The sequence below is a fragment of the Odocoileus virginianus genome, chromosome 28 (genome assembly GCF_023699985.2).
Source record: "Odocoileus virginianus isolate 20LAN1187 ecotype Illinois chromosome 28, Ovbor_1.2, whole genome shotgun sequence".
Classification (NCBI taxonomy): Eukaryota; Metazoa; Chordata; class Mammalia; order Artiodactyla; family Cervidae; genus Odocoileus; species Odocoileus virginianus.
The window spans coordinates 22037644-22065111 of NC_069701.1; the positions used below are offsets into that span (position 1 = coordinate 22037644).

The 27468-nt window shown below is 43.5% G+C and overlaps 2 protein-coding genes across 3 annotated transcripts in view; both read right to left on the reverse strand.

The window, feature by feature from the left end:
- Positions 1–14610, reverse strand: part of SLC6A5 (solute carrier family 6 member 5) — an 86645-nt gene extending 72035 nt beyond the window's left edge. The window contains exon 1 of the mRNA XM_070457288.1: positions 13136–14610. The gene's annotated coding sequence lies outside the window, so the exon portion shown is untranslated. The remainder of the gene's footprint in view (positions 1–13135) is intronic.
- The window catches only part of PRMT3 (protein arginine methyltransferase 3), a 159228-nt gene continuing 138374 nt past the window's right edge, over positions 6615–27468 (reverse strand). For both annotated transcript variants that reach the window (XM_070457291.1, XM_070457289.1), the window contains exon 16: positions 6615–7257. In XM_070457291.1, the coding sequence (XP_070313392.1) occupies positions 7139–7257 (119 nt within the window). In that variant the 3' untranslated portion in view covers positions 6615–7138. The remainder of the gene's footprint in view (positions 7258–27468) is intronic.

The window sequence follows — 27468 nt, forward strand, 5'->3', positions numbered from 1 at the left end:
GAGGCAGGTGCTATTATTATGTTCACTTTACAGATAAGAGAAAGGAGGTGAGGTACCTGGAGAAGATCATACAGCTAGGGACAGCGGACAAGGGTGATGTTACCAGCAGTCTGATGACAGGGCCTCCGTCCACAGAGGTTCTCTGTGGGCCCACAGAGGGCCCCAGAAAGGCATGGGGGTGTTGGCTGTTGCAACTTACAAACACTTGCCTAGGCATAGAAAACAGACTTGTTGATGCAGTGGGGGAAGGAGAGGGTGGGATGAGTTAAGAGAGTAGCATGGAAACATATACACTATCATATGTATATAAAAGAGCTAGCCAGTGGGAATTGCTATATGACTCAGGGGTGGGATGGGGTGGGAAGTGGGAGCCAGGGGACAAGTGTATACCTATGGCTGACTCATGCTGATGTGTGGCAGAAGTCAACACAATATTGTGAAGCAATTATCCTTCAATTAAAAATATTTTTTTTTTAAACTTAAAAAAAAAACCCTGCCTAATTACAGTCTTTAAAAATGTTTTTGAACTAAGCAAAGCATATGTGGAGCTGTACTTTGCCCTCTCTGCCTAAACACTTTGTTTGCGGCATCATTTTGACCAAAATCAGGCTTCTCAAACCACGAGAACTTGAATGGGAGACCCCTGACAAAATGGAGGCAGTTTTGCAATCATCCAGAAAACCTTCCCATACTGGTCATGCGTGTTGTGAGTTTTCAGGCTGGTTGATACTGTAGGCTTTCAAGGCAGACCTAATTTGGGGTCTTAGCTCATCTACTTTTTAGTTCCATGACCATAGGTAAGTTATTTTCAACCTCTCTCAGGTTTAGTTTCACTTTTTGAAAGTGAGGTAATAATGGAACCTACTTCTGGGTTTGCTGACAATGAATAATGTGATGACATATGGATTACTTACCATGATCAACTGCTAATATTATTATGGCTGTTGTTATTTCTCTGTTATGGAATGATCTCTGGAGCTGACATCCTTCCACAAGGATACTTCAAAGTCTCTGGTCCAGAGACTAAAAATCTTTTTTAAATACTTTTTTTTTTCTTTTTCTGGCCATGCCACACACATGGCATGGAAGATCTTAGTTCCCTGACCAGGGATGAACCCAAGCCCCCTGCAGTGGAAGAATGGCGTTTTAATTGACATGGACCTTGAGGGAAGTCTCTAAAACAGATTTTTGAAAAAAAATCCCTCATGTGGCTTTAGTATTGTATTATTCAAAATATCAAATGCCTGTGCCCTTTTCACAGTCTTCCTGAAAAACAGTAAGTGGGAATATTAAATAAATTAAATTTTCATCCTTTTAGATTTCACAAAAATGTGTACTTTCCCCGCTTCCTCTTCTCTTTCCCTTGGTTTTATGTGTGATAAGGAAAAACACTTTTAGTGAATAAAAAGTTAGCTGACTTGTAAACTGGTTTTCCAATTACTGAGCTTCTATACCAACAACAAAAATAGAAGCCATAATAGCTCAAGGTGAATGGAAAAGAGAGAGATAAGAAAGTAAATTATCATGAGATCGATGATAGCAGCTTTCTGAAGACCCAGCAAGTACTTTTCCCATCTTGCTTGTCAGCAGACATGAGGGAATAAAACTGCACACTCACCACAAAATACACATATGCAATCATTCTTGCGCTAGATCTTCCTTCATTACTTTTACACAAACACACATACATGCAAACACACACTACAAAGAATAGCTTGGTCATGTGGTTCCAGCCCAAGTGAAGGTTAAGGATGAACTGAACGTCCCGAGAGTGGAAATGGCCCTGCTAACAGTGTGAGTGGCAAGAGAAAGCATCCTGAGTCAAAATGAAAGAAGAAAGATCCTGGGGGAATGATTATCTGGAATCAGCGTGCTTTGACTCCTTGGATTTTCCACGTTCAGTCTTTGATTACAGACTCCATCTTTAGAAGGCCAGATTTGGACAAGGACAAGGCAAATTGCTAAGGCCGAGCACTGACTGCTGAATAGCTCTTGGCGGCTCTACTGATTTTCTTCTCTACTGAGTGAAGTTGGATAGCCAGGGGCTTTATGAGCACACGGATATTTGTCCTTTGAGCCAACTATGAGAATTTTCCTGCAGTAGCCCTCTAGAACTCAACAAAAGTTGCTAATATGTAACTCCTCTCCTAACCTCATGTGAAAAAAAAGCCACCCCAACCAGATTAATGCTGCTCTCCTTTTTTAAAATGGAAGATAGTTGTTTCACAATGTTGTGTTCTGTTGGTTTCTGCTGGACAAGGTGAATCAGCCGTAAGTATATATACATTCCCTCCGTGTCGAGCCTCCCTCCCATTGAGAGAGTCACTTCCTAGGCAGGTTGACAAGAAGTCCGGGGTCCCTGAGGACGAGAAAGGAGTCTGGGGCTCTGGAAGTGGAGATAGGGTCTGAGGTTCTCAAGGAGGAGGAAAGGACAAATGTTTTTTTTTTCTTCTACATTCCTTAGTCTTAGTCACATAAAACATTTTTTTCTTTAAGCTCAGAACTAACGATCACACAACCAACAGCTCAGTTTAAACTCTGTACTAAGGGTTATATAACAGCAATGCATCCTGCTTGAGGGCAGTCTCTCCTTCCTGACAACCTTCTGGCTAATCCTGCTATCTTAAAATGTAAATTATGGGGGTGGGTCTAATAAGATCTTTACAACCTTGAGACAGTCGTCTGATTTATTGTAATAACTGATTTAAAAAGTATATAACTCCCTTGCTAACACTAGGGGGGCACTCTCCATCCCCCTCTGATGTCTGTGTCAGAAGCTTTCTCAGTCCCTTTCACTTTAATAAAACTCTGCTACATAAAAGCTCTTGAGTGATTAAGCTTGGTCGCTGGTCCTGAACTTAAATCTTCTTTGGAGATCACGAATCCGACACCATTCACTGTAAGCTATCACCATCCTGCCTCATATTACCCCTCTTTGACTTGGTTTACCCTTCATACACAGTTCACATTGTGTGATATATGTTTATTCAGTAAATATTACTGAATGCAGAGTTCCAGAGACTAGCAAGGAGAGATAAGAAAGACTTCTTAAGTGACCAATGCAAAAAAAAAAAAAGAAAGAAAGAAAACAATAGAATGGGAAAGACTAGAGATCTCTTCAAGAAAATTGGAGATACCAAGGGAATATTTCATGCAAAGAGGGGCACAATAAAGGACAGAAATGGCAAGGACCTAACATAAGCAGAGGAGATTAAGAAGAGGTGGCAAGAATACACAGAGCCATACAAAAACGGTTTTTATGACCCAGAGAACCATGATGGTGCTGTCATGCATCTAGACCCAGACATCCTGGAGTGTGAAGTCAAGTAGGCTTTAGAAAGTATTACTATGAATAAAGCTAGTGGAGGTGATGGAATTCCAGCTGAGCTATTTCAAATCCTACACGATGATGCTGTTAAAGTGCTGCACTCACATGTCAGCAAATTCAGAAAACTGCAGTGGCCACAGGATTGAAGAAAGTCAGTTTTATCTCCAATCCCAGAGGAGGCCAGTGAACAATTGTGCTCATTTCACATGCTAGCAAGGTAATACTCAAAACCCTTCAAGACAGGTTTCAACAGTACATGAACCAAGAACTGCCAGATGCACAAGCTGGATTCAGAAAAGGCAGAGGAATCAGAGCTCAAATTTCCAACATTCACCGGATCATAGAGAAACCAAGAAAATTCCAGAAAAAACATCTACTTCTGCTTCATTGACTATTTTGACTGTTTGGATCGCAATAGACTGTGGAAAATTCTTAAGGAGATGGGAATACCAGAAACCTTACTTGCCTCCTGAGAAATGTGTATGCAGGTCAAGAAGCAGTAGTTAGAACTGGACGTGGAACAATGGACCGGTTCAAAATTGGGAAAGGAGTACATCAAGGCTGTATATTGTCACCCTGCTAATTTAACTAATATGCAGAGTACATCATGTGAAATGCCAGGCTCAATGAATCACAAGCTAGAATCAAGATTGCCAGGAGAAATATCAACAACCTCAGATATACAGATGATAACCCACTCTAATGACAAAAAGGGAAGAGGAACTAAAGAGCCTCTTGATAAGGGTGAAAGAGGAAAGTGAAAAATATAGCTTAAAACTCAACATTCAAAAACCAAGATCATGGCATCCAGTTTCATCACTTCATGGCAAATAAAAGGGGGGAAAGAGGAGACAGTGACAGATTTTATTTTCTTCGGCTCCAAAATCACTGCAAACAGTGATGGCAGCTATGAAATTAAAAGATGCTTGGTCCTTGTAAGGAAAGTTATGACCAACCTAGACAGCATATTAAAAAGCAGAGACATTACTTTGCCAACAAAGGTCCATACAGTCAAAGCTATGATTTTTCCAGTAGTCATGTACAGATGTGAGAGCTGGACAATAAAAAAGGCTGAGTGCCAAAGAATGGATGCCTTCGAACTGTGGTGCTGGAGAAGACTCTTGCAAGTCCCTTGGACTCAATCCTAAAGGAAACCAGTCAATCCTAAAGATTTTGGGCACCACACCAACCAAAGGAGTTGTTGTTCAGTTGCTAAGTTGTGTCCAACTCTTTTGATTGAAACCAGTCAATCCTAAAGGAAATCAGTACTGAACAGTCATTGGAAGGACTGATGCTGAAGCTGAAACTCCAATCCTTTGGCTATCTGATAAGGAGAGCCAACTCATTGGAAAAGACCCTGATGCTTAGAAAGACTAAGGGCAGGAGGAGAAGCAGGGGGTGACAGAAGATGAGATGGTTGGATGGCATCACTGACTCAGTGGACAGGAGTTGGAGCAAACTCCAGGAGATGGTGAAGGACAGGAAAGCCTGGTGTGCTGCAGTCCATGGGGTGGCAAAGCGCTGGACATGACTTAGCAACTGAAAAACAACTCCTTTGGTTGCTGTGGTGCCCAAAATCTTTTCCTGGCAGGAAAGTCTGCCTTAAAGTAAGATCAAAGGATCACATCAACATATTATCATTGATTAAGCACCTACTATGCTGCAGTCCATGGGGTCTTGAAGAGTCAGACACAACTTAGCAACTGAACAAGAAAATATTACTGGGCAGTATCTCTAGGCAAAGTATCCCTGGGAATGCAATAAACCTGCCAGATGCTTTTCTTCATTCATTAACCTTATTCATACACTGAATGAAATTCATTCATTAATCTCAGGGAAGATGACTATTAGGCTATTGTAGTACAGTATGATGAAGCTTCTATTAATAACAACAAACATGAATTGAATGATTATCAGGAGCAGGTACAAAGTGTATTACATACATTAACTCATTTAACCCCTATGACAATTAGATGAAGTTAATCATACGCTCACCCCTATTAAATAGATAAGGAAACTGAGGCACAGAGAGAGTAAATAACTTGTCCAAGGTGACCAACTAGTAGGTAGGAGAGCTGGGCTCTGAACCTAGACAGCATGGCTTCAGAGCTGGTGCTTTTTGCCATTATGTTAGTACATAAAGAAGCTCTAGGCGCACAGGGTCAGCGGATAGAGTGTTTCAATCTGGTTCAGGTGGTAACTTTGCTGACTATGGTAGGATGAGCAAGATTTAGTTTGGAAAGGTAGGTATATCCAGAATAAATGCTTTAGGCTTTAAGAAATGCCCAGTGAACAGTGGCATAAACAAAGAGGAGGTTATTTTTCAACATAACAAAATATCTGGCAGTAAGTGGTTTCTGACATTGATGCGGAAGCTCTATGAGGTCTGGGCTCCAGTCACCTCCCCTTTCCTTTCTCCTACTGGTCAACAGCAGGTCCAGTTTCCAGGGAAGAAAGCTAGGGGAGCATGGGGTTGAGAGTTTTGACTGACATAACTTCCTCTTAGCAGGAAGGGAAAATCTTTCCGTATGTTCCATAGTGACTTCCTCTAACAAACATTGAGAATTAGCCAAAACTAGGTTACATGCCCACCCTTAGACCAGGGCTAAGGCTCACCTTCAAGGGGTCTTCAGGATTCTGTAAGCAAAAATCAGAGTTTTGCATAGGCAACCAACAAAGTCTGCCAGAGGGAATCCAATGTGCAAAAACTTGACAGAAAAGCAGAACATGGCAAAAATGAGGGGCAGGAAGAGGCTCAGTATCTAGAGGCAAGCTTGACAGTGGGCAAGAGGTGAGTCTGGAAAGGTGAGAGCCCGGGCATGAGGGGCCATGTATGCCATCCGATGGAGCTTACCCTTCGTCCTGTAGGCAAAGGAGAATCAGTAACCAATTTTAGACAGGGCCACGACCCCAGATGACTTGTTCAGAAAGATCATTCTGGCATCTCAGTGAAGATTACTGGAGGGGAAGAAGGAAGATGAGACAGGGAAACTAGTTCAGAAGATGCTGCGGAGGTTCAGATGAGCGACGGCGTTCTGCGCTCTTGTAGAGGCATGGTAGTGGAGAGAGGTGGGCTGCCATATTTAGGAAGTAGAATCAAAGATGATGATTGGATTTGGGAATGAGGGCTCAAACAGCATGATGTGAACTACTGACAAATAGTGCCTCCATTTCCACCAGTGAAAACAGCAGTCATGAAAAGACAAGATTGCTGAAACCAAGTCTAAGGATTCAAGTCCAGGATTGTGGGTTAGCAGTCACTACAGAAGGAGATCCAAAAAGTCCATTCATTTTTGTAAATTTGAATTTTATTTCTATCTGTTACCCATATACACAGCTCACATAGAGTATTTTCACCAGGCTTACAACAAGAAGCCTCAAGCCTTTGTCCAACTCACCCCACTGCCTTCAAAAGAACACATTGGCTTCTCTAATGACATCACTTTTGGTTGTTGAATACCTCTGGTCCTTCTGGTCCAGTGTGGAGTGGTTACTCTCTCAGCCTGTGGATCAGTTCGCTGTTTCTACATACTGAATCATCCTGACATTTAGTGGTTAAAAACAATAATCATTTGTTTAGCTCACAATTCTGCAGGTTGGATTTAAGCCTGAATTCAGCTGCATGGTCCTCCTGATCTCAGCTGGGCTCCTTCAGGCATCTGTAGTTAACTGCAGCTCTGCCCGGGGAAAGGCTGGGTAGCTGGCTATTGGATGGCATGACTCATGGTCTCTTCTCCTCCAGCAGGTTAGGCAAGACTTCATGGACGAAATAAAGATCCAAGAGAGAGAAAGGAAATATGCATGCATTCTCTAGCGTAGGATTGGTACTGGCTCACCACAACTCCCATCATTGGCCAAACAAGTCACAAGATCAGAATCAAGAACAGAAATAGATGCTCCATCCTGATGGAAGAATCTGAAAAGCCACTCTGCAAAGAACATGGATACAGGAAGGTCATGAACTGGGGCTCTCAACTCAAGCAACCCACCAGTCTGATGCATAGCTATTGCCCTGGAATCTCCTGTCACCATTATCCTTGGAGTTCTTATTTTTTGTTGTTGGATCCCCCGTATATCAGTCAGGCTTCAGAAACCATGCCAGTTATTTTATCTGTGTGTGTGGGACGTGAAGGAGGAGGCTTAGCCGGCACTGGTATCTCTAAGTGAAGTGAAGTCACTCAGTCGTGTCCGACTCTTTGCGACTCCATGGATAGTAGCCTGCGCCAGTCTTCTCCATCCATGGGATTTTCTAGGCAAGAGTACTGGAGTGGAAGATTCCAGGGAATCTTCCCGACCCAGGGATCGAACCCAGGTCTCCCACATTGTGGGCAGATGCTTTACCATCTGAGCCACGAGGGAAATCCTCTCTAGGGTATCTCTAAAGGGCCATAGTAAAGTTGCTTCTGCAAGTGTCGGGAAAGCTTCAAACTGGATTCAACGGTCACTACAGGAAGGAACTGTTTCTGCCGGGGTGAGGCCATATGGTTCTCTCAGGAGCTACAAGCACACAGGAAGCAAATAGGAAGAAGCAAGTCCCTTCTTCCTTCTCCAGCCCTCCAGTCTCCCCAGGAACCCTTCCCCATTAGCGAGTTTAACAGGGGGCTAGCTGGTCGAGGCAAAGAGATTTTTAGAATCTTGGCCTCAGCATCACACAGCACAGTATAGAAGTGTGGGTTTGAAGTTAAGGGTCAATAAGCTAATAACTGTCACACTTGTTCTCAGATTTCTAGGTCTTCCTCATTTCTTGTAACCCTGTAAGGAAGAATGCATGTAAGGTATATTTCCTCACATTTTCAATGTCTAAAATTTGCTTAGTCTACCATCACAATTCTGGTTTGGCTGAGTATGGCACTCTAGTGTGCAAATTATTTCCACTCCTTATTTTGAAGGCATTGCTCCATTATCATTTAGCATCTCCTGTGGCCACGGTCTGATGCCATGTGGATTTCTGAATCTTTGTATGTCACCTGTTTTCCTTGTTTTCTCTTGGATCTTTTCTCTGTGAAAGCTTTTAGGATTTTCTCTTTATCCTATCCCTGGTATCCTAATATCCTGGTATCCATTTCACAATGATTTGCCTTAGTTCTGCTTTTTTTTTTTTAAATTCATCTGCAAAGTGCACTAGGTCTTTTCCAACTAATTTCCTTAAGTTCTAGAAAATGTTACTGAAATGTATTGAAGTCTTTGATAACCTCTTCACCTCCTTTTTTCTCTGTCTTCTTGTTCTTTGGAATTACTATTAATCAATTGTGGAATCATCTAATTTTCTCAGTGTCATCTGGCTTATCTCCCTGTTTTCAGTATGGTGCCCCCACCTTTAGCAATGCCTGATATCCCAAGATAAGAATCTTTCCATTTTCACCTCTCCAGAGTATCCCTCAATCCTGGGATATGGAAGGGTATTCAGTTGCTTGTGTGGTGGCAGCAATAAAGGTCAAGACACTACCTCTTATACAGACTTTCAGCTTATTCTTCTGATTTAAGCTACACCTGCACTCTGAATTTCAGATGCATTTGGTGCCTTCAATTTCTGAGTCTTTAGGATTCTATAGAATGAACTAGTCAGGCTTCGGTTTCCATTTTCTCTGATCTGCTAAATTGGTCTTTCTTGCCCACCTGCTTTTTATCTCTTTTAATCTAGCTTTGACTGTCAGAAACACTGGGTAGCATTGCCATTAAAAAGAGACAAGAGACATGATCATCTTAACTGGGGAAGATGGTATATGTGTTTCATAGGCTGTGGTGGACTGTTGCAGTAACGAACCAGAGTATCTGTGACCTTGTGTAGATCCCTCCCATACCGAGTCTGGGCTATTCCCTGAATCTGTGACTTGCTAATGGGATACTAGAAAATGTAAGGCATGCAGAGGCTAGTACACTGAGTTTTATCCTCTGGTGGCTGGGAACTGGGTGGAGAAGCAAAAGCCAGCATCCTGGATGGTGAGACCACATGCAGGAGAAGTCAAATCATCCCAGCAGAGCCCGGCACTCAGTCATACCTGCTTCCAGCTGACTGCAAATGAGTGAGCTAGTTAATTCCAGCAGAAGATTCACTTACCTGAGCCTAGCCCAAATCACTGACTCACACACTTGTGAGCAAATAAAATGTTATTTCAAGCTATTAAGTTTTGGGGTGGTTTGTTACAGAAGTGATACTGATACAGAAGTGTTACACTGAGGCGTTCTCTCTTCTTCCCTTTGCATTTGTAGATTTCACATATTAAGGCTATGCCATTTTTGTTCTATGTGCCCTTGCAAGTTTAGACTTGTTTTTAGCTCTGTAATACCATTTTAGTGTGGTTTGCAAAAAGAGTGGGCTTCCCTGATAGCTCAGTTGGTAAAGAATCCGCCTGCAATGCAGGAGACCCTGGCTCATTTCCTGGGTTGGGAAGATCTGCTGGAGAAGGGATGACTCCTATATGTAAGTTACACCACATTTAATTGGAAGTTTCCACTCCTACTTCATTAGCCCAACAGGTTATTTATTAAGCATCTAGTAGGTACCAGCAGCAATGGGCACTTGTAATGTGACTCTCACTTAATCTTTACAATAACATTCATTTGGCACTGGTTTCTTCCTTTAACTGTTATGACCATGTCTCAAAGTTAAGTGACTTGCTGGAAGTCAACAATTAGGAAGGAGCATTGTTAAGATCTGTGCCCTCAGCTGAGCATCGACAAAACTCCAATAGTTCCAGGAAACTCTGTTGAACTAGGAAATACACATTAGCAATGCACAAAATGGGATGAATAAAAGACCCATCACTGAGTAGACCTCACCCACAACCGACTTAGATATACTGGCTTCTCTTGTAGCTCAGCTGGTAAAAAATCTGCCTGCAATGCAGCAGGCCTGGATTCAATTCCTGGGTAGGGAAGATCCCCTGGAGAAGGAAAAGGCCACCTACTCCAGTATTCTTGCCTGGAGAATCTCATGGACATGCAAGACCCATCACTGAATGGACCTGACCCATAGCCGACTAGATAGGAGAGATGATAGTAACAATGTCTGTGATTCCACCTCCTACAGATCTGCCTTTAACCCCATGACTGCTGAGGGACAGTACCACCAACAAAATGCAATAACAGAGACATGGACATCTTAAGTGGGGAAGAAGGGGAAATTTGCTTCTAAGGGGCTTTCTTGGGTCTTTCTCTCTGTTCTTCTCGGCATATTCAGATGAAGGCCCCTCTGAGCACCATTGTCAGCATTGCTTGCGGTCTGCCCTTATTGGGGGAAGATTGGTTGGTGATACTTACAGGACGTTTTCCCAGGGTAAATGGTGGTTTCTGATCGAGCTCCTCAGTGGTGGGTGGGGAGCTAAGCCCTGTGAGGCTCAATATGGTTAATGGCTGTCGAATGGTTAAAACCCCAGGCATCGCCTGGGAAATATTCCCAGAAGGCCACCAAAATGCTTTCAGTGCTCCATGGAGGGAAATTAAGTGCCGAGAAAAGCGTGTTCAATTTAGATCCATCTGGTTTGTGTTGTTCCTTTTCCTTCTTTTTTCTCCAGGAAAGAGACCTATTCAAAGATACTTGTGATCGCTCTAATCTGCTAGGAAGCTAGGATATTGCCAGCCCAGCATAATGAAGAACACAGAGAGAAACTGCTCTGATTCTAACCTCTCTGAGGCCTAGGGATGGGGTTTGAGCAGTGGGCAGTATCTGTCTTGCTCACCATTCTACCCTAGTAGCTAGCACTAGTCTGGTCACATAATAGGAACTCCTAGGGGTTGATGTGAACTTCTATGAGGGCATTTTTCAGTGTCACAGTGATTAGAGGCTGCTTCTGGAATCTAGTGGGCAGAGCATAAGAATGTGAGATATCCTACAGTGTCCAGGGAAGTCCCTCACAGTGAAGAATTATCCCATACCCAACACTGCTGTCATATGTGCCACTGGACACAGGCAGCTGAAGAACTTGCTCCGAGTTATCTGACTCTGGAGTGTAGCTCTGCTTTAAGTTATGAACACAGGACTTCCAGGTGCCAATGCAGGGGACACGGGTTTGATCCCTGGTCTGGAAAGATTCCACACACTGCCGGGCAACTAAGCCCATGAGCCACAACGACTGAGCCCAAGCTCTGAAGCTCACCAACTACCGAAGCCCAAGCACCCCAGAGCCTATGCACCGCAAGGAGCCCCCGCAGTGAGAAGCCTGTGCCCCACAACTAGGAAAGCCCCGGCTTGCCACAACTAGAGTAAATCTCAAGCACATCAACAAAGACACAGCGCAGCCGAAAACAAACAAATAAATAACTGCTGGGATTTTAAAAATGAATCCATCTTTGAAAAATTAGGAACACAATTCATTTTTTCACAACCAGTATACACTGAATTTTTAAAAAATGGAATTACCATGTAAATCAAGGGTAAAGTACACTTAGAGTATGTAAATCATAACTATTTTTCTTTCTAACTGAAATTGAAATATAGTTTCAATTAAAAAGAAAAAATAGAGAAACACAAAAGAGTATATACTGTATGATTCTATTTATGTGAAACTAAAAAGAGAAGACAACTAAATTCACTTATTTTACATACTATAAAATCCACTCATTTTTAAAGAGTTAACAGTTCAGGCGAGTTTTTAGTCAATTCAGTGATTTGGTAAAATTGATAAGTTGGACTACCATCACCAAAAGGCAATTTCAAAACATTTTCATCCTCCTAAAATGTTCCCTTAGGTCTCTTTGCAGTCAATTCTCATGCCCACCCTAAGCCCCAGGAAATCACTGATCTGATTGCTGTCTCTATAGAGTTGTCTCCTCCTTTCCCCCCAAGTCATCTTTTCTAAAATTTCACATAAATAGAATCATAGAGTATATATCGTCTTTTGCGTTTCTCTTCTTTCACTGATCATGTTTTTTTTTTTTTTGAGGTTTATCCATACTGTGCCATGAATCATTATATATAGTAAGGATATAATAGTGATTTTTTAAAAATTATGTACACAGGGGGCTTATATGAGTTTCACTTCAGGATTGTAAGGAGGGCATTATAAAGAAAGTTTCAGGACTGGTGATTTTAAGGACTTTGATACCCGTGAATTTTTAAATCCTGTCCTCAGAAAGGCTTAATTAGAAGGGTAACTTGTAATCCAGATTTGACGCAAACAGCAAATCTAAGCAATTGTCTTGCACCAGTTGCTTTGATCATCAAACTGTGGCCTAGATTCAGATTCAGGCCAGAGTCACAGAGACTGCGAGGGATAAGCAAACCCACGAGAACCATCATGAAACGAACAGGAACAGTTTCAGATTCAATAACTCAACCTGGGTTTCAGCAGGAATAACAGCTCAGACAGGCTGGTGCAAAAGGTCCAACCCTGAGAGACCCCTGTGGGGGTCTATATTCCACACATGCAGAAAGGGAGGGCTGGAAAAGGAGGAGGGGTGGGAGGATGGGCCAGCCCCACAGCCAGACCAGGCCTGGGGGCTCCAGTGGGGCGTGGTAATTAGATGCCTCTTCAGTCAGACATTCTGCAGTCATTTAGAGAAGAGTCTGAAGCAGGAGACCCAGGTTTGATCCCTGGGTGAGGACGATCTCCTGGAGAAGGAAATGACCATCCACTCCAGTATTCTTGCCTGAAAAAGAAGCCTGGTGGGCTATGGTACATGAGGTCCCAAAGAGTCGGACGTGACTTAGCAACTAAACCACCCACACTGAGCCGTGTGGTGGATGGCTGAGATGGAGCACACGGCGGGCAGAGCTGTGCCCCTTTCCTTCCTCAAGCAGCCCCGGCTCAGGCTTGCATCTCCTCCGTTAACCTGACCCACGTTTCCAACCCAGAAGGCAATGCTTACCTGCTGTTACTCTGGCAATGGTGTTAAGGTCTCCCCACCTGCACCCACTCTTGGTGCTTTATCAGAGTATGCCTGTGTTCCTTTATCTCCATGGAGTCCTGGAAGAATACACAGAATGTTCTCCATTCCCTTAAGTTTACTGCTGCTTTCTGGGTTCCTTGTTGCAGGGACTGGAAACAGTAGATTTGCCCTTTGACCTGGCTCTGTGCCCAGTCAGGCTCCTCTCTCTCTCCCAGCAGCCTCGATAGTTAAAGCAGAGAGGAGCATTCAGTAGAACAGTAAATCTGACCCCAGGGAGATCAGGCCATGAAACAAGGTAGCTCAAGAGTGGCCCTGGGACCCTCTCTCGACCACCCCTTAATCTGTGGTAGACAAGGAATCCCAGGGTTGGCTCAGCCCTTCCAGGGGGGCCCTCACTGGAAGTGGGGTGTGTGGAGGGGCTAGAATCCAGCATTCCAGGCTGTTTTGACATCCCAGGTGATGTCATCATGTAACTTCAGTTGTGGGGTTTTGGAATTTTTAGAAACCACAGACCTTGGCAATTCGTTCACACAAGCACCGAGGAAACCAGATCTGAAAGAGACACGTGCACCCCAATGTTCATCGCAGCACTGTTTATAATAGCCAGGACATGGAAGCAACCTAGATGCCCATCAGCAAGCAATAGCTCTCTTCAAAGGAGGCATCACTCCAAAGAGGCCTCTGGTACCCAGGGCGGTCCAGGGAGAGCCTGCGACTGTGGCTGCGCAGAGATGCAGGCGAGGATGGGGCAGGATGGCAGGCTCATCTCACCTGACAGACCATTCCATGGGGTGGAGACCCAGATACCTGTATGGAGCTGGCAGTTTCTGCCCAGGCTTGGGCACCAACCTTGCATATAGCCACAGCAAGCTCCAAAGCTGGACTGGAGTTAAAAGCAGACATGCAAGTCCTTTTGTGAAGCCTTTGTTGGGTCTAAACTTTGGTCTGGGCCTGCTGGGTAAGCAGTGAGAGGCGGGTGGAGAGGCAAGTGCCCTGCAGCCTGGACTCTGATGCCAGGACAGCCCACGGCAAAGGCTGGCAGCACAATTCCTGTCTCCTGCTGCTCACCACATTCCCAGAGTCATTTTCCGTGTGTTTATGATGGAGGAATCACTGGCTGTGGAACAGTCACTGTGTTGCAAACAAAGCATTATGGTTGGAGATGAGAGGCAAAACCAATAGCAAGCACTTTAAAATCTGGCTCTTTTAATGTGTCTGTAGCAAACTTGCCAGGTGTGGGGCGAGTGGAGCTCCTGGATTAAAGACATTTTCACAGGAAAGAGAAGAGTCAGCCTGGTTTAGACGAGCAGTGCACATCTAGCTCTGGGAAGCCTGGAGCGTGTGCCTTGCAAGCAAGGCAATCAGTGCCTGTCTGAGCACCGAGAAAGCTGAATGCAGGGCTTTTAAAAATGAAATGATCATACCCATTGCTTTCAAGAACTAGAGCAAGAAATGGTAAGGTTATTTTTAACTCAGTTATTTGCTCACTGCTGATGAAGCACACGCTTCCTTGCATCCAGGTGGATGTAGACAGAAAGCAGTAGAGAGAAAGCTGGGCAGGATGGAGGGAGATTAGGACCACAGGCTTTGGACCACTGGTCACGCTGTCTGCATTTGCATGTGACCCCTCAACTTTCTATCTTTGTAACCCTCTGATATTGTTTCTCATCTGAAGCCTCAAAGGGCTTTCGTGAGGATTAAATGAGATCCATAGAAAATGCTTGGGTGTGTGTTAGGTGCTCTGTCATGTCTGACTCTTTGCAGCCCTGCAGATTGTAGCCCGCCAGTCTCCTCTGTTCATGAGATTCTCCAGGCAAGAATACTGGAGTGGGTTGCCATGCCCTCCTTCAGGGGATCTTACCGACCCAGGGATTGAACCTGGGTCTCCAGCATTAAAGGCAGATTCTTTACCGTCTGAGCCACCAGAAAATGTTTAGACCCAGGCAAATGGCAAGTAGCCCATCAAGCATTGGTGACTGTCAATCATGTGACCACTAATTTGCATACTTAGCAGCTAGCTTGTGAATTATTTAATGCTTACAGAGATGGGATCCTGTCATGTACACAAGTGAAGTTACCCACCCCTTCTCCCTTCTTGATGCACTCACATGGCCAGGGTCATTCTTCTCCAGTAGGGCCTGGCTCCATTCTAAGACATGCTTCTCATCCAGAAAATGTTAAATTGGGCAAGATCCAAACAAATCATCATGTCCAGACCATTTAGTTTTTTAAGTGTATAATTCAGTGGTTTTTAGTATATTTTCAGAGTTGACCAACTATTACCATAATCTAATTTTGAAACATTTTCATCACACCAACACACAAAAATAGCACCTGGGAGCAGTCATTTCCTAGTTCCTCTCCCCACCACCCCCCAGCCTTGGGCAACTACTCATCTACCTCTGTCCCTATGGATTTGCCTATTCTGAACACCTGATAAAAACAGAATCATATAATATGTAGTCTTTTGTTACTGACTTCTTTCACTTAGCCTAATGCTTTCAAGAGTCATCGTCACTTTATACCCATCAGAATGACTATAGTAAAAAAGACAATAACAAGTGTTGGTGATGATCTGGAGAAATTGGGACATTCATACATTGCCAGTGTTAAGTAAAATGTCTCAGCCACTTCTGGAAAAGTTTGGAAGTTCCTCAAAGGATGAACGTAGAGTTACTATAAGCCCTGGCAGTTCCAATCCTGGTACCTAAGACAAATAAAGATATATGTCCATACAGAATCTTGTACATGAATATTCACAGCAGCAATATTCATAATAGCCAAAAAGTAGAAACAACCAAATTTCCGTTGACTGACAATTATTCTTTTCATTTTCTTGATGGTGTCCTTTGAAGCACAAAATTTTCAATTCAGATATAGTTCCAACTTCTCTTGTATCGCTTGGACACTTTTTGTCATACCTAAGAAATCATTGCCTAATTCAAGGTCATGAAAATTTACTCCATTGTTTTCTTCTAGGAATTTTATAGTTTTAGCTTCAACTATTTCATTCAAACCAACAGGGAAACTAAGACCCAGTGAAGGTATGATTTGCTCCAAATTACATTGCTAATAAGTGTCAGATAAGTAATTAAAAAAATAGTTTAATTTTGTACAATCTGAAATCAATATAACTTAAGACCAAGCAGGGTCTCAAGTCATGTGAAAAAGAAAAATGAGAGTCTAAAACCCAATTTGTATTTACCCTTAAATAGAATCAACCTTTTATTTGAGGCCAATAATGATAAGAACAGAACCCATTTCTTGAGTAATCAGTCTGGGTCAGGCACTGTGCAACACGTATTCTCTTTCTAATTCTCAAAGCCACATAGTAAGTAAGTGCTATTATTATCCTTATTTTAAAGATGAGGAAATGCATGCTCAGAAAGCTTTTTAAGTAAGCTTCCTTAAAAATCCCACAGTTAATAAGAGGCAGAGCTAGGTTTTAAACTCATGGCTCCTGATCTTCTTGTAGGGTGTCCTATTAGAAAAACTAATGATTGCTGCTGAAACCCTAATAAGTGGCTTCTAACAAGAAAGGAATCTCTTGAAGACTTGAACTGGACCCCAACTGTCATGCCCATTCTTTGTCACGTCTGTGGTAATTTCTCTTGGTGGGGTTGTGTTGATTTGTGGAGGCGAGAACCCAGACACAGCAAGCATGTGGGTTGCCATGAAGTCTTGATCCTTTTCCTATAAATCCAATTTTCCACTTGGTTTGGCCAGGGCAGGAAGATGTCAGATTCTGTGGCAGAGGTCAGTCCTATAAGGTGTTTGTCTCTATTTACATAATTCATTAGAACATTTCATGAGGGGAAAATCCATCTTCACTGACATGAGTCTTAGGATGGAGAGAAGCAATCCTAGGCTTAGCCATGCACAGAGGTCTAGGTTTGCAGTTTCAATCAGGCATATTATTTACATGTGGAAATTCCCAGTGGGAAGCTGAAGAACACAACTTAGGAGTGGTCCCCAAGTGGGAAATTGAACAGTACACTGAGCTCCTTTTATTTCCATTTAATTTACCATCGGTATCATTACCATTATTTTCTTAATCATTTCGCTAGCAATTCTGTAACTTGGGACCAAGGTAATTGCAGTCAAATGGGAAGATGCTTATCTGCAGTATTTAGTTAGCAAAGGCTTTCATTCACCTTTTTAGGGATGGGTATTAGTTCTCTCCTTTATCCATGGAGCATAGAGCTGCCTGGAAACGCTGAAGATATTAAGAGCTCCCTGCAGCTTAATGAATTCTACATTTGGTGGAAGAGAGGTTTCTGTAATTTTTAGCTCACTGCTGCCTGAAAATGTATCACACTACACAGGAAGTGGCTTCCTGAGACTCCAAGAAGCCTGTGTGAGACAGGCCAGGCCTGCCCCATGGTCAGAGCAACGTGGAGTCAATGATCATAACTTTGCCTTCAGTGACCTGACTCTACTATTGGATAGCTGTGTGACTTTGGGCAAGTGACTTCGGCTCTCTGAGTCTCTATTTTCTTGGTACTGCTACTTATCTCACAGATTGTTGGGCAGTAAATTAAGTAAGGTGGGTAAAGGCTCAGAGCATTCCTTGGCCCATAACAGGTGTTCATTAAATGCTCTTACTTTCCTGAAAAAGTGCTGGTGTGGAGGACTTTTCTGCTGAGTGTCAGGATTCTTTGAGAGCCAAAGGCAAGAAAAGTTTTGAGGAATGACTAGATAGGAGGTACCTTTTGGCTGGCAAGAATGAAGACCTTGGAGGGGTGACAGATGTGTTGGTGAGGGGACTTGGTCTCCATACTCACCATTAGACTCCAGGGCTGGGGAGCTGGAAGCCCCATGGGACCCAGCCCCGCCCACCTCTGCACCCTGGGCCTCTCCCCCACATGCTCCACCCATCCCCCTCACTGCCTCCCCATTTCCTCTGATGTGCTAGACACCCCTCTTCAGGGTCTTCACACGGGCTCTCCCTCAGCCTGGCCTACTCTCTTCACTCCCTCCACTTGGCTGGAGCCTCCTCATCCCCTTGGTCTTGTCTTCCTTGCCATTTTCTTTGTCATGTCCTCGCTGGACAAGCTCCTGACGGGCTCTCAGAGATCACCCTGTGCTTCTCAACACAGCACAGATTGGTTTGTAGCTCAATGGGTGTCTGTTTGTCTGAGATTTTTCATTTGAAACACCTTCACCACCGCCTAGCACTCCATTACTAGGCATATACCCTGAGAAAATCATAACAGAAAAAGACACATATACCACAACGTTCACTGAAGCAATATTTACAATATCCAGGACATGAAAGTAACTCAGATGTCCATCGACAGATGAATGGGTAAAGTTATGGTACATAGACACAATGGAATATTACTCAGCCATAAAAGGAACAAATCTGAGTCAGTTCTAAGAAGGTAGATGGACCTAGAGCCTATTATACAGAGTGAAGCAAGTCAGAAAGAGAAAAACCAATATCGTATATTAACACATATAAATGGAGTTTAGAAAAGTGGTACTGATGAACCTATTTTCAGGGCAGGAATAGAAACTCAGACATAGAGAACAGACTTACAGATACAGCAGGAGAAGGTGGGGTGAACTAAGAGAGGAGCATTGAAACATATACACTACCATATGTAAAACAGATGGCTACTGGCTATATAGCACAAATAGCACATATAGCCCTATGACACAGAGAACTCTACCTGGTGCTCCGTGACAACCTAAAGGAGTGGGAGGGGGAGGGGGTGGGAGGGGGGAGGGAGGTTCCAGAGGGACGGAACATATGTACACCTACGGTTGATCCATGTTACTGTATGGCAGAAACCAACGCAATACTGTAAAGCAGTTATTCTCCAATTAAAAATAGACAAATTTAAAGTAAAAAAAAATACCTGCGCCACTAGCCAGTTAGTTCCTTGCAGCTTGGGTCTGGGCGGATTTTCCTTACAACATCTCCCTTAGAGGAGATAGTCATACTGTATGAGATTCAGTCATACTCCTTGAATGGATGAGTTCAATGGGGAAAATGAAAACGGGCCTTTGATGCTGTTGAACTCTCACAGTCTTGGGCTAAGACTTTAAGCAAAGGTGGAATGAAATTATTGATATTAACGGACACAGTGCACTTTCTATCCAGCCAGGACTCTTCTAAGTACTTCTGTGCATCACCTTTGTCAATCTTCATAACCATCCTATTGTTACTATTGCCCCCATTGTAAAGATGAGGAAACTGAGGCATAGAGGTCTTTCTCAGGTAATAAGTGGCTGAGCCATGGCTCAGACCTAGACACTCTGGCTGCCCAATGCATGCTCTTCACCCCTACATTCTACTGTTCAACAAGTATTCCTTCTCTCCTAGAATATGTTCTCCTTCTCCAATTCTCCCCTTCCTATCACACCCACACATTTGAAGCCTCAGGTTTGAGGTGAAATAGCCGTTCCTCAGGGAGACTTTCTCACCTCCTGGATTTCCTATCCACAAATCCTGATTGGTTATTTCCTTGCTGATGTCAGGGCATGTCTTGTTTATCTTTGGACTCTCTGTAGCACCTAGAACAAGGCTCAGTACACGGTAGGTGCTCAAAAATTTGTTGCCAATGTGCAATGCTCCAGTGTTCTCAGAAACCAGCTGTTAATAATACTGTACCCACTTTTGGTGATATGTCAGTACATGTTAAATATGTGGAGGTTTGACCCAGTGAGCCCACATCTAGGAATTTATCCTAAGGAGATTAATCAAGCAAGTTCAAAATGATGTGGATGCAGGAATTGTTAACAGTGGAAAAAAATTAGGAATGATCTAAGATGGTGATCAATGGGGGACTAGTTAAATAAATTATGTTCTCACCATATAATGAAATCCTATGCAGCTATTGAAAAGGATAATATAATACAGGTGATGACATAGAACTTTACCCATGTTATACTGGTGTTTAAAAAAAAAGCAGACTAATAATTCGTGCTGAAAGCTTACTGCCAGGTACCATGCTAAGCCCTTTTATATACATTAGCTCATTCAATCCTCACATTGGTCCTATGAAGTAGGTTTGTTCTATTATGATCCCTAGTTGATAAACCAGCAAACTGAAAAGTAACTGATGAAGCCAGATTTCAGTCCACAGTCATCTTCAGAGCCTGTAATTTGTATCTACTGTCACTGTGATCCTGTTAAGGAATGCTGCATAGAGAGAATGACAAAGACTGCCAGATACCCCTTCATATCCCACTTCTCCACTTCTTAGTAAGAGGATTTCTAGCTGGGTACATGACTGTCAGAATAAGGACTACATTTCCCAAAGTCCCTTGCAGCTGGGTATAGCCATGTAACTTAGTTCTGGCCAATGGGATATAAACAGAAATATTATGTATTCCTTTGGCATTTCTCTCTCTCTCTCTTTCTCTCTCTCTCGTTTCTTCCTCTTCCTGCTTTCTAGAATGCAGATGCTGTCCTTTGGACCCTGAGGTGGAGGCCATAAACAGTACAGTAAGAAGATGGCACAAGCCTGTACGACTGACACCAGGGAGAACGTTGCCAGTCCCGAACCACCCACCGAGAGCTGCGTGTGAGAGGAGTGAGCTGCTATCCCGTTTCCATCATCGATATTTTGGTTGTCCATCATTTGTAGCTAAGCATAACCTAACGTGTGCACACACATGGGTGTGCACACGCCTAAAAACATTCCTGCAAGGATGTCCATCATCATATTGACAGTCACTGCCTTAGGAGTGCAGGGTTTGTAGTGATTTTTACATTATCTTTATCATTCTCTGGGTACATGGGCCCCTTCTTACAAAAGCACTACATCAAAGAAAAATACAGCTATTATGTATAAAAATAATTATGTATAAAAATATTATGTAATAAAAATACAGGTTATTATACCTCTACCTTCTGCCCTACAGTTTTGGTTCAGTGGCCAAATTCGCACATGCCCTCAGCCCATCCGTAGCAGTGTGACTCTGGGTGACAGCTCACCATGACTCTGGCTGACAGCTCACTGTGACTCTCAGTGACAGCTCCCAGTGACGATGGGTGACAGCTCACCATGACTCTGGATGACAGCTCACCATAACTGCAGGTGACAGCTCACTGTCAGTCTGGGTGACGGCTCTCTGGGGCACACTTCTGTCTTGCCTATTTTGAGGTTCAAGCTTACATCTGCAAAAATGCATTTGCAGTACACTGTCATTTTAGGAGGGGGAAGAAATATTAGCTCCATGCCCTCCTCCCCAAGGAGGAGAAGAAACCCAGAAAATCAAGCTAGTGTCTCCAAAGAGAAGACGGATGGAAATATGCCTGGAATTCTTCATTTATTCAATAAATATTGAAGGAGGGCCTATCTGTCCCAAGCTCTGCTCTAGGTGTGGGGATACAGCAGTAAGCAGGAAGGAGTCTTCGTTGTCATGAGTGCACAGCCCAGAGAAAGGGACAAATATCACCCGGTGCGCACTTAGAGGCCTCTGTGTTACCCTGCCGTGTCAAGCTGGTCTGTGTTTGAACCCATCTGTTAGTGACAGTTCCGCTTCCCAGAAGGTCTCAATGTCTCATTGCCTCCTTCAATCACTGGAAAAATCTTTTCTGTGTGCCTAGAAGCTCCAGGTTGTAAACTGGGAATTTAAAAGGCAAGCAGGGTAATCTGTTCTCAAGATCCAGCCAGTCTGATGGGAGTGGCAGCAGCTGGGGCTTTCCTGGTGGTCCGGTGGTTAAGAACCCACCTTGCAATGGGGGGACCAGGGTTTGACACCTGATCGGGGAACTAAGATCCCACATGCTGTGGAGCAACTAAGCCTGAGCAACACAACTACTGAGCCCCCAAGTCACAGCTAGAGTCTGCATGCTGAAATGGAAGAGCGCACGTTATGCAGTGAAGAAAACTAATTTAAAAATTAAAAAATACGGCTGCCACCACATCAGACAGGAGTCAGATCCCCGACAGGCCTCTGTCTGAAGATCAAAAAGAGCCCTCTACTTGTCTGGAGAAGGGGCGCCAAGAAGGCTTTGGGGCCACAGGGGCGGAGCTAAGTGCTGAGAGTGAATGAAAACCACTGGGCTACGTCTCAGGGCCAGTGAAAATGATTCTACCTGAAGCACAGGCATCAGCAGTAGTAAAATTCCCGGGGACCCTTTATCGGTCAGGTATACCAGAAGACTCAGCCAAAGTCTAAAAATAGGATTCCGCCATCCATGAGATGAACAGATGAGCTGGGCTTCCTAACCCTGAAACGTGGCTGGAGTTAAGGGGAAAAACAGGGTTGCTCGGCTGCCCGTGCCCGCCTGGTCCCGCAGACTCACGTGTGAGTCCTACAGGACAGGCAGAGGCTGCAGGCGTGGTTCTCCTGGGGCTGTGTGAGACCTGGGGACAAGAGGAGCCTGCTGAGTGGACAAGCAGTGACCCCGCTGGTGGAAGGGGGGACAGTTTGGCAGTAGCTGTTAAAATATAAAACCTTCAGATATTGGGACCCAGTGGCTCTGTTTCTCAATATATCCCTTAGAGCAGCACCCACACCGGCCTAGGGGGATGCCCATAATGCACGGTGACTCCAGCACTATTTGTCATTTCCACACAAACAAGACAAAACAGCAACAAATATAGGAGGAGAGGAAGCCGCTTTGATGCTGGTCTATAAATAAACCTGTGTTTGACGTTATGCAATAATATGCAAAACAAGAAGAGTGTGAAACTAACATTGTAAAGTAACTATACTCCAGTGGAAAAAAAAATTTAAAAACCCTCATGAAACATAAAAATAAAATAAGTTCCCAGTGCACCAGCCCCAAGCACTTGTCTCATGCATCTAACCTGGGCTGGTGATCTGTTTCACCCTTGATAATATACGGGAGGGGGGATCCGGGATGGGAAATACATGTAAATCCATGGCTGATTCATGTCAATGTATGGCAAAAACCACTACAATATTGTAAAGTAATTAGCCTCCAACTAATAAAAATAAATGGAAAAAAAATAAGTTGCATATGTTACTACATTTCAAAAAAAAAAAGTGTGGTGGTGATATGTACTGACATGGAAAAATCCATAACACACACCCATGGGTGAAAAAAGGGTAAGTTGTGGAATAAAAGAGTATGATACTGTCACAGGAAACAGTAGTCAATAGTTTCCATAGAAACTGTATAGAAGATGGCCTGGGAACATAAATGCCAAATGGACAGCATAAATTTGTGCTGGAGAAAAAAATCAGTGCTGGGGAAGCCTTTTCTTTACTGCTCTGGCTTGTTTAAAGGCAACGTATCTGTGCATGACTTGTGTAAACTTAAAGATTTTTTTTCAAATATTAAAATATATTAGCAGTTGATGGCTGGCAGTCTCCCCTTTTCCTAGGCTCCAAGGAACAGAGTTCCTACTCCATAAATTACAGGATCACCCCACAGCAAGTGGCTCGCCTGGCTCTGCACTCCTCTGCCCCCCACGCCTATCCCAGAGGCCAGGCCCTCATCGTCCCCTTTCAAAGATTCCATTATAGTTGTTGGCAGCGCCTTGACATTTGTTCACCCAGAGCTAACTGCAGGGCAATTCTACAATTACAGCGGAGTTTTTTATTTTATTTTTCCAATCAAGAGAAAGGTTGAACTTGTAATGTTAACATTCAACCTGGTGTAAAAACATTTCAACCCTAAGACTTTGGAAATTGATTTTTGTGGTGAGCAGCCTGGGAAACATTTGTTAAAAGTTGCTCGTGTTTTGAACTATGAACTGGTAAGAGGTGGTGTGGGTGTTCACTGAGAGCAGTGGTTCTCAAAGGTGGCCCCCAGATCAGCAGCATCTGGGAATTTGTTAGATATGCACATCATCAGGCCCCACCCAGACATACGGAATCAGAAGCTGTGTATTAACGCCCTCCCGGATGATTCAAGGGCACACCAAGTTTGAGAACCTCTGATTTATACAGCGAGATATAAACGGCCTCTGGGACAGCTGATCTGTGCATCTATGGAGTAATAGCCTGAGCTAAACTCTGGTCACATTTCTACTCTCCTTCAGATCTCAGCTGAATCATCACTTTCCCAGGAAACATTTTCCAGTTCTATGCTTCCATCACCTCCTGTATCACAGGCATATGTTACATTTATTTGTATGCACATTAGATTAATATTTGTCCCTCACTACCTTCCCCCCACACACACCATAATCTACTTGAGGAGACTAGCGTGCCAAGCACAAGGTGAGCACTTCACACATTTGTGAATAAATGAATGAATGAACAAATGCTTCATAGAGAGTTTTCTCCTGACTTTTCAATACATTTCAATAAACAGATTATGAGGATTTCTTTGTCAAGATCATCACTATTTTGCCTGACCAGCACTCCCACTGCCGGCCGCTAGCCAAGCTCATCAGGACACTCACAGGTCAGGCGAGCCGGCTCTCCGTCAGCTCCAATCTCACGTCAGCCTACTTGGTCAATTTCCTTTAACTTCTGTATTCCCTCAAATTACAGATCACAACGATTAGTATCTGATTAACATTTCACAGTTTCCAGAGTGCCTCTACTTAAGTTAAAATATTAGCAATAATTTATTGGTGTCTTTGGTGCCAGGCCCTGAGGTGATTCCTAGGAGTATGACAGAGATATTGATTATTTACTCTATGTCTTCATGGAAGGAGAAAGCCAGAGGTGGAGGAGCCAAAGTAACTGGTACACGATTTCTCAGCTCCGAAGTGCAGGGGTGGGATTTGACCTCTGATTCTGGCAGGTTCTGTGATCTATGCCCTGTTCTCTAATGCTCTCTACTTATCTCTTATTCACAGACCTTCAGGTATTTGGATTCCATAACTGCTGCGTCCAGGTCACTTCTCCAAGTCACTCCTGCTCACAGCATGCAATGAGAAAAAGCATGCATCCTGGAGAGAAGATGAGCTCTGGACACAGATTGGGTTTAAATCCAAGCTGTGTGAAACTGCAAGTTGCTCAGTCGTGTCCGACTCTTTGTGACCCCATGGACAGTAGTCCATGGAATTCTCCAGGCCAGAATACTGGAGTGGGTAGCCTTTCCCTTCTCCAGGGAATCTTCCCAACCCAGGGACTGAACCAGGGTCTCCCACATTGCAGGCGGATTCTTTACCAGCTGAGCCACAAGGGAAGCCCAGGAATACAGGAGTGGGTTAACTATCCCTTCTCCAGCGGATCTTCCTGACTCAGGAATTGAATCAGGGTCTCCTGCATTGCAGGTGGATTCTTTACCAACTGAGCTACGAGGGAAGCCCCCGAGCTGTGTGACCCACAGCAAATTATCCTCTTTTTCTGTAAAGGAAGGAAGATTAAAACTCTGAACTCAAATGGTTGCTGCTGTTTCTGCTTAGTCACTTCAGTTGTGTCCAACTTTGTTCAGCCCTGTGGACTGCAGCCCGCCAGCCTCCTCTGTCCATGGGATTTTCTAGGCAAGAGTTCTGGAGTGGGTTGCCATGCCCTCCTCCAAGGGATCTTCCCAACACAGGTATCAAACCTGGGTCTCCTGCATTGCAGGCAGATTTTTTACCACTGGGTCACCAGGGAAGCCCCCTCAAATGGTTGCTATGAGAACCAAATGAGACAGTGTATGTACTGGCATACTCAGCATAAGCAATAATCAATGCTAACTATACTACTGTATCTACTTCGAGTTCTTTATACATCAACTCTGATCTCTAGCCACCTTTCAAGGCTGCATGTAATCTTGGGCTCCTCTTTCCCTCTCTAGTGTTTCTCTTTATTTTACAAAGGTTCATCTTTTTGTTCTCCCAGGACAGGACATATGATAACTATTGCCGTTGCCCTATTTTCGATTATAAAACATGTAAATCCATGGCTAATTCATTTCAATGTATGACAAAAACTACTGTAATGATGTAAAGTAATTAGCCTCCAACTAATAAAAATAAATGAAAAAAAAAAAAACAGGTGGATGCGCTGTGAGAAATAAAATCAAACGATACACAAAACTACAGAGAAAAGAAAAAAAGTTTCCAGATTCCAGCCCCCCACCCACCCAAGAAATAACCACTATAACACATCCTTTCTTACATCTGTGTGTGTATGTTTGTGTAATTGTGCCTAGATAGTGTTCTGAATGGAGAAGGCAATGGCAACCCACTCCAGCGTTCTTGCCTAGAGAATCCCAGGGACGGGGGAGCCTGGTGGGCTGCCGTCTATGGGGTCGCACAGAGTCAGACACGACTGAAGCGACTTAGCAGCAGCAGCAGTGTTCTGAAATCTGATTTCTTTCACTTAATACTATTGAACAGACATCTTTTCATGTCAGTAAATGTTGAACATATCACCGTTTATAACAGTTCAATAGTAGAGTTTACTATAATATGTTCTGATAGACTGTATTGGATAACTAGTGCTACATAACAAATCATCCTCAAACTCAGTGACTTAAAACAATTATAAGCAATATACATATTCTGTATGAATTATACATATTCTATGTTAATTTCATTTATATATCACATGTCTGCAGGTTGGCTAGAGTTTGGCTGACCTAGCCTGGCCTCAGCTGGGCAACTCTGCTTCCATCTATAGTTGCTCTATTTATAGATTAGCAAGGATGGCTCTTCTCCATGTGTCTCTTATCCTCTTTCTGGGGCCAAAGACCCAACTGAGGAATGCTAGAGAAAATACAAAAACACAGGAGGGAAAGCAGAAACACTTGAAGCCTCTTAAAGTTTAGGCTTAATGTCACTTCTGCCCACATATCATTGATCAAACCATACACATGGCCAAGTCCAAAGTCACAGGGTGGGGAAACAGACATTGCTTACAATGAAGACATATGCAGACGGGGGTGAAGAGGATCAACCATTCAATCTATTATATAGATAACTAGTACAGTTGTTCAGTTGCTAAATTATGTCCGACTCTTTGTGACCCCATGGACTGCACCACGCCAGGTTCCTCTGTCCTTCACTCTCTCTCAGAGTTTGTTCAAACTCATGTCCACTAAGTTGGTGATGCTGTCTAACCATCTCACCCTCTGCTGCCCCCTTCTCCTGTTGCCTTCAACCTTTCCCAATATCAGGGCTTTTTCCAATGAGTCAGATCTTCACATCAGGTGACCAAAGTATTGGAGCTTCGGCTCCAGTATCAGCTCTTCCAATGACTATTCAGGGTTGATTTCCTTTAGGATCGATTGGTTTGATCTCCTTGCAGTCCAAGGGACTCATAGTTACCAATTTTTTTTATTATGAGCCACTACAAACCTCTTTGACTGTATATTTTTGTATACGTGTTCAATTTCTTCTTGTGATAAATTTCTAAAGACAAATTGTTATGTCAAAGTGCATATGCATTTTGAATACTGAGACATATTACCTAATATTACTCCAAAAAGATTGTAT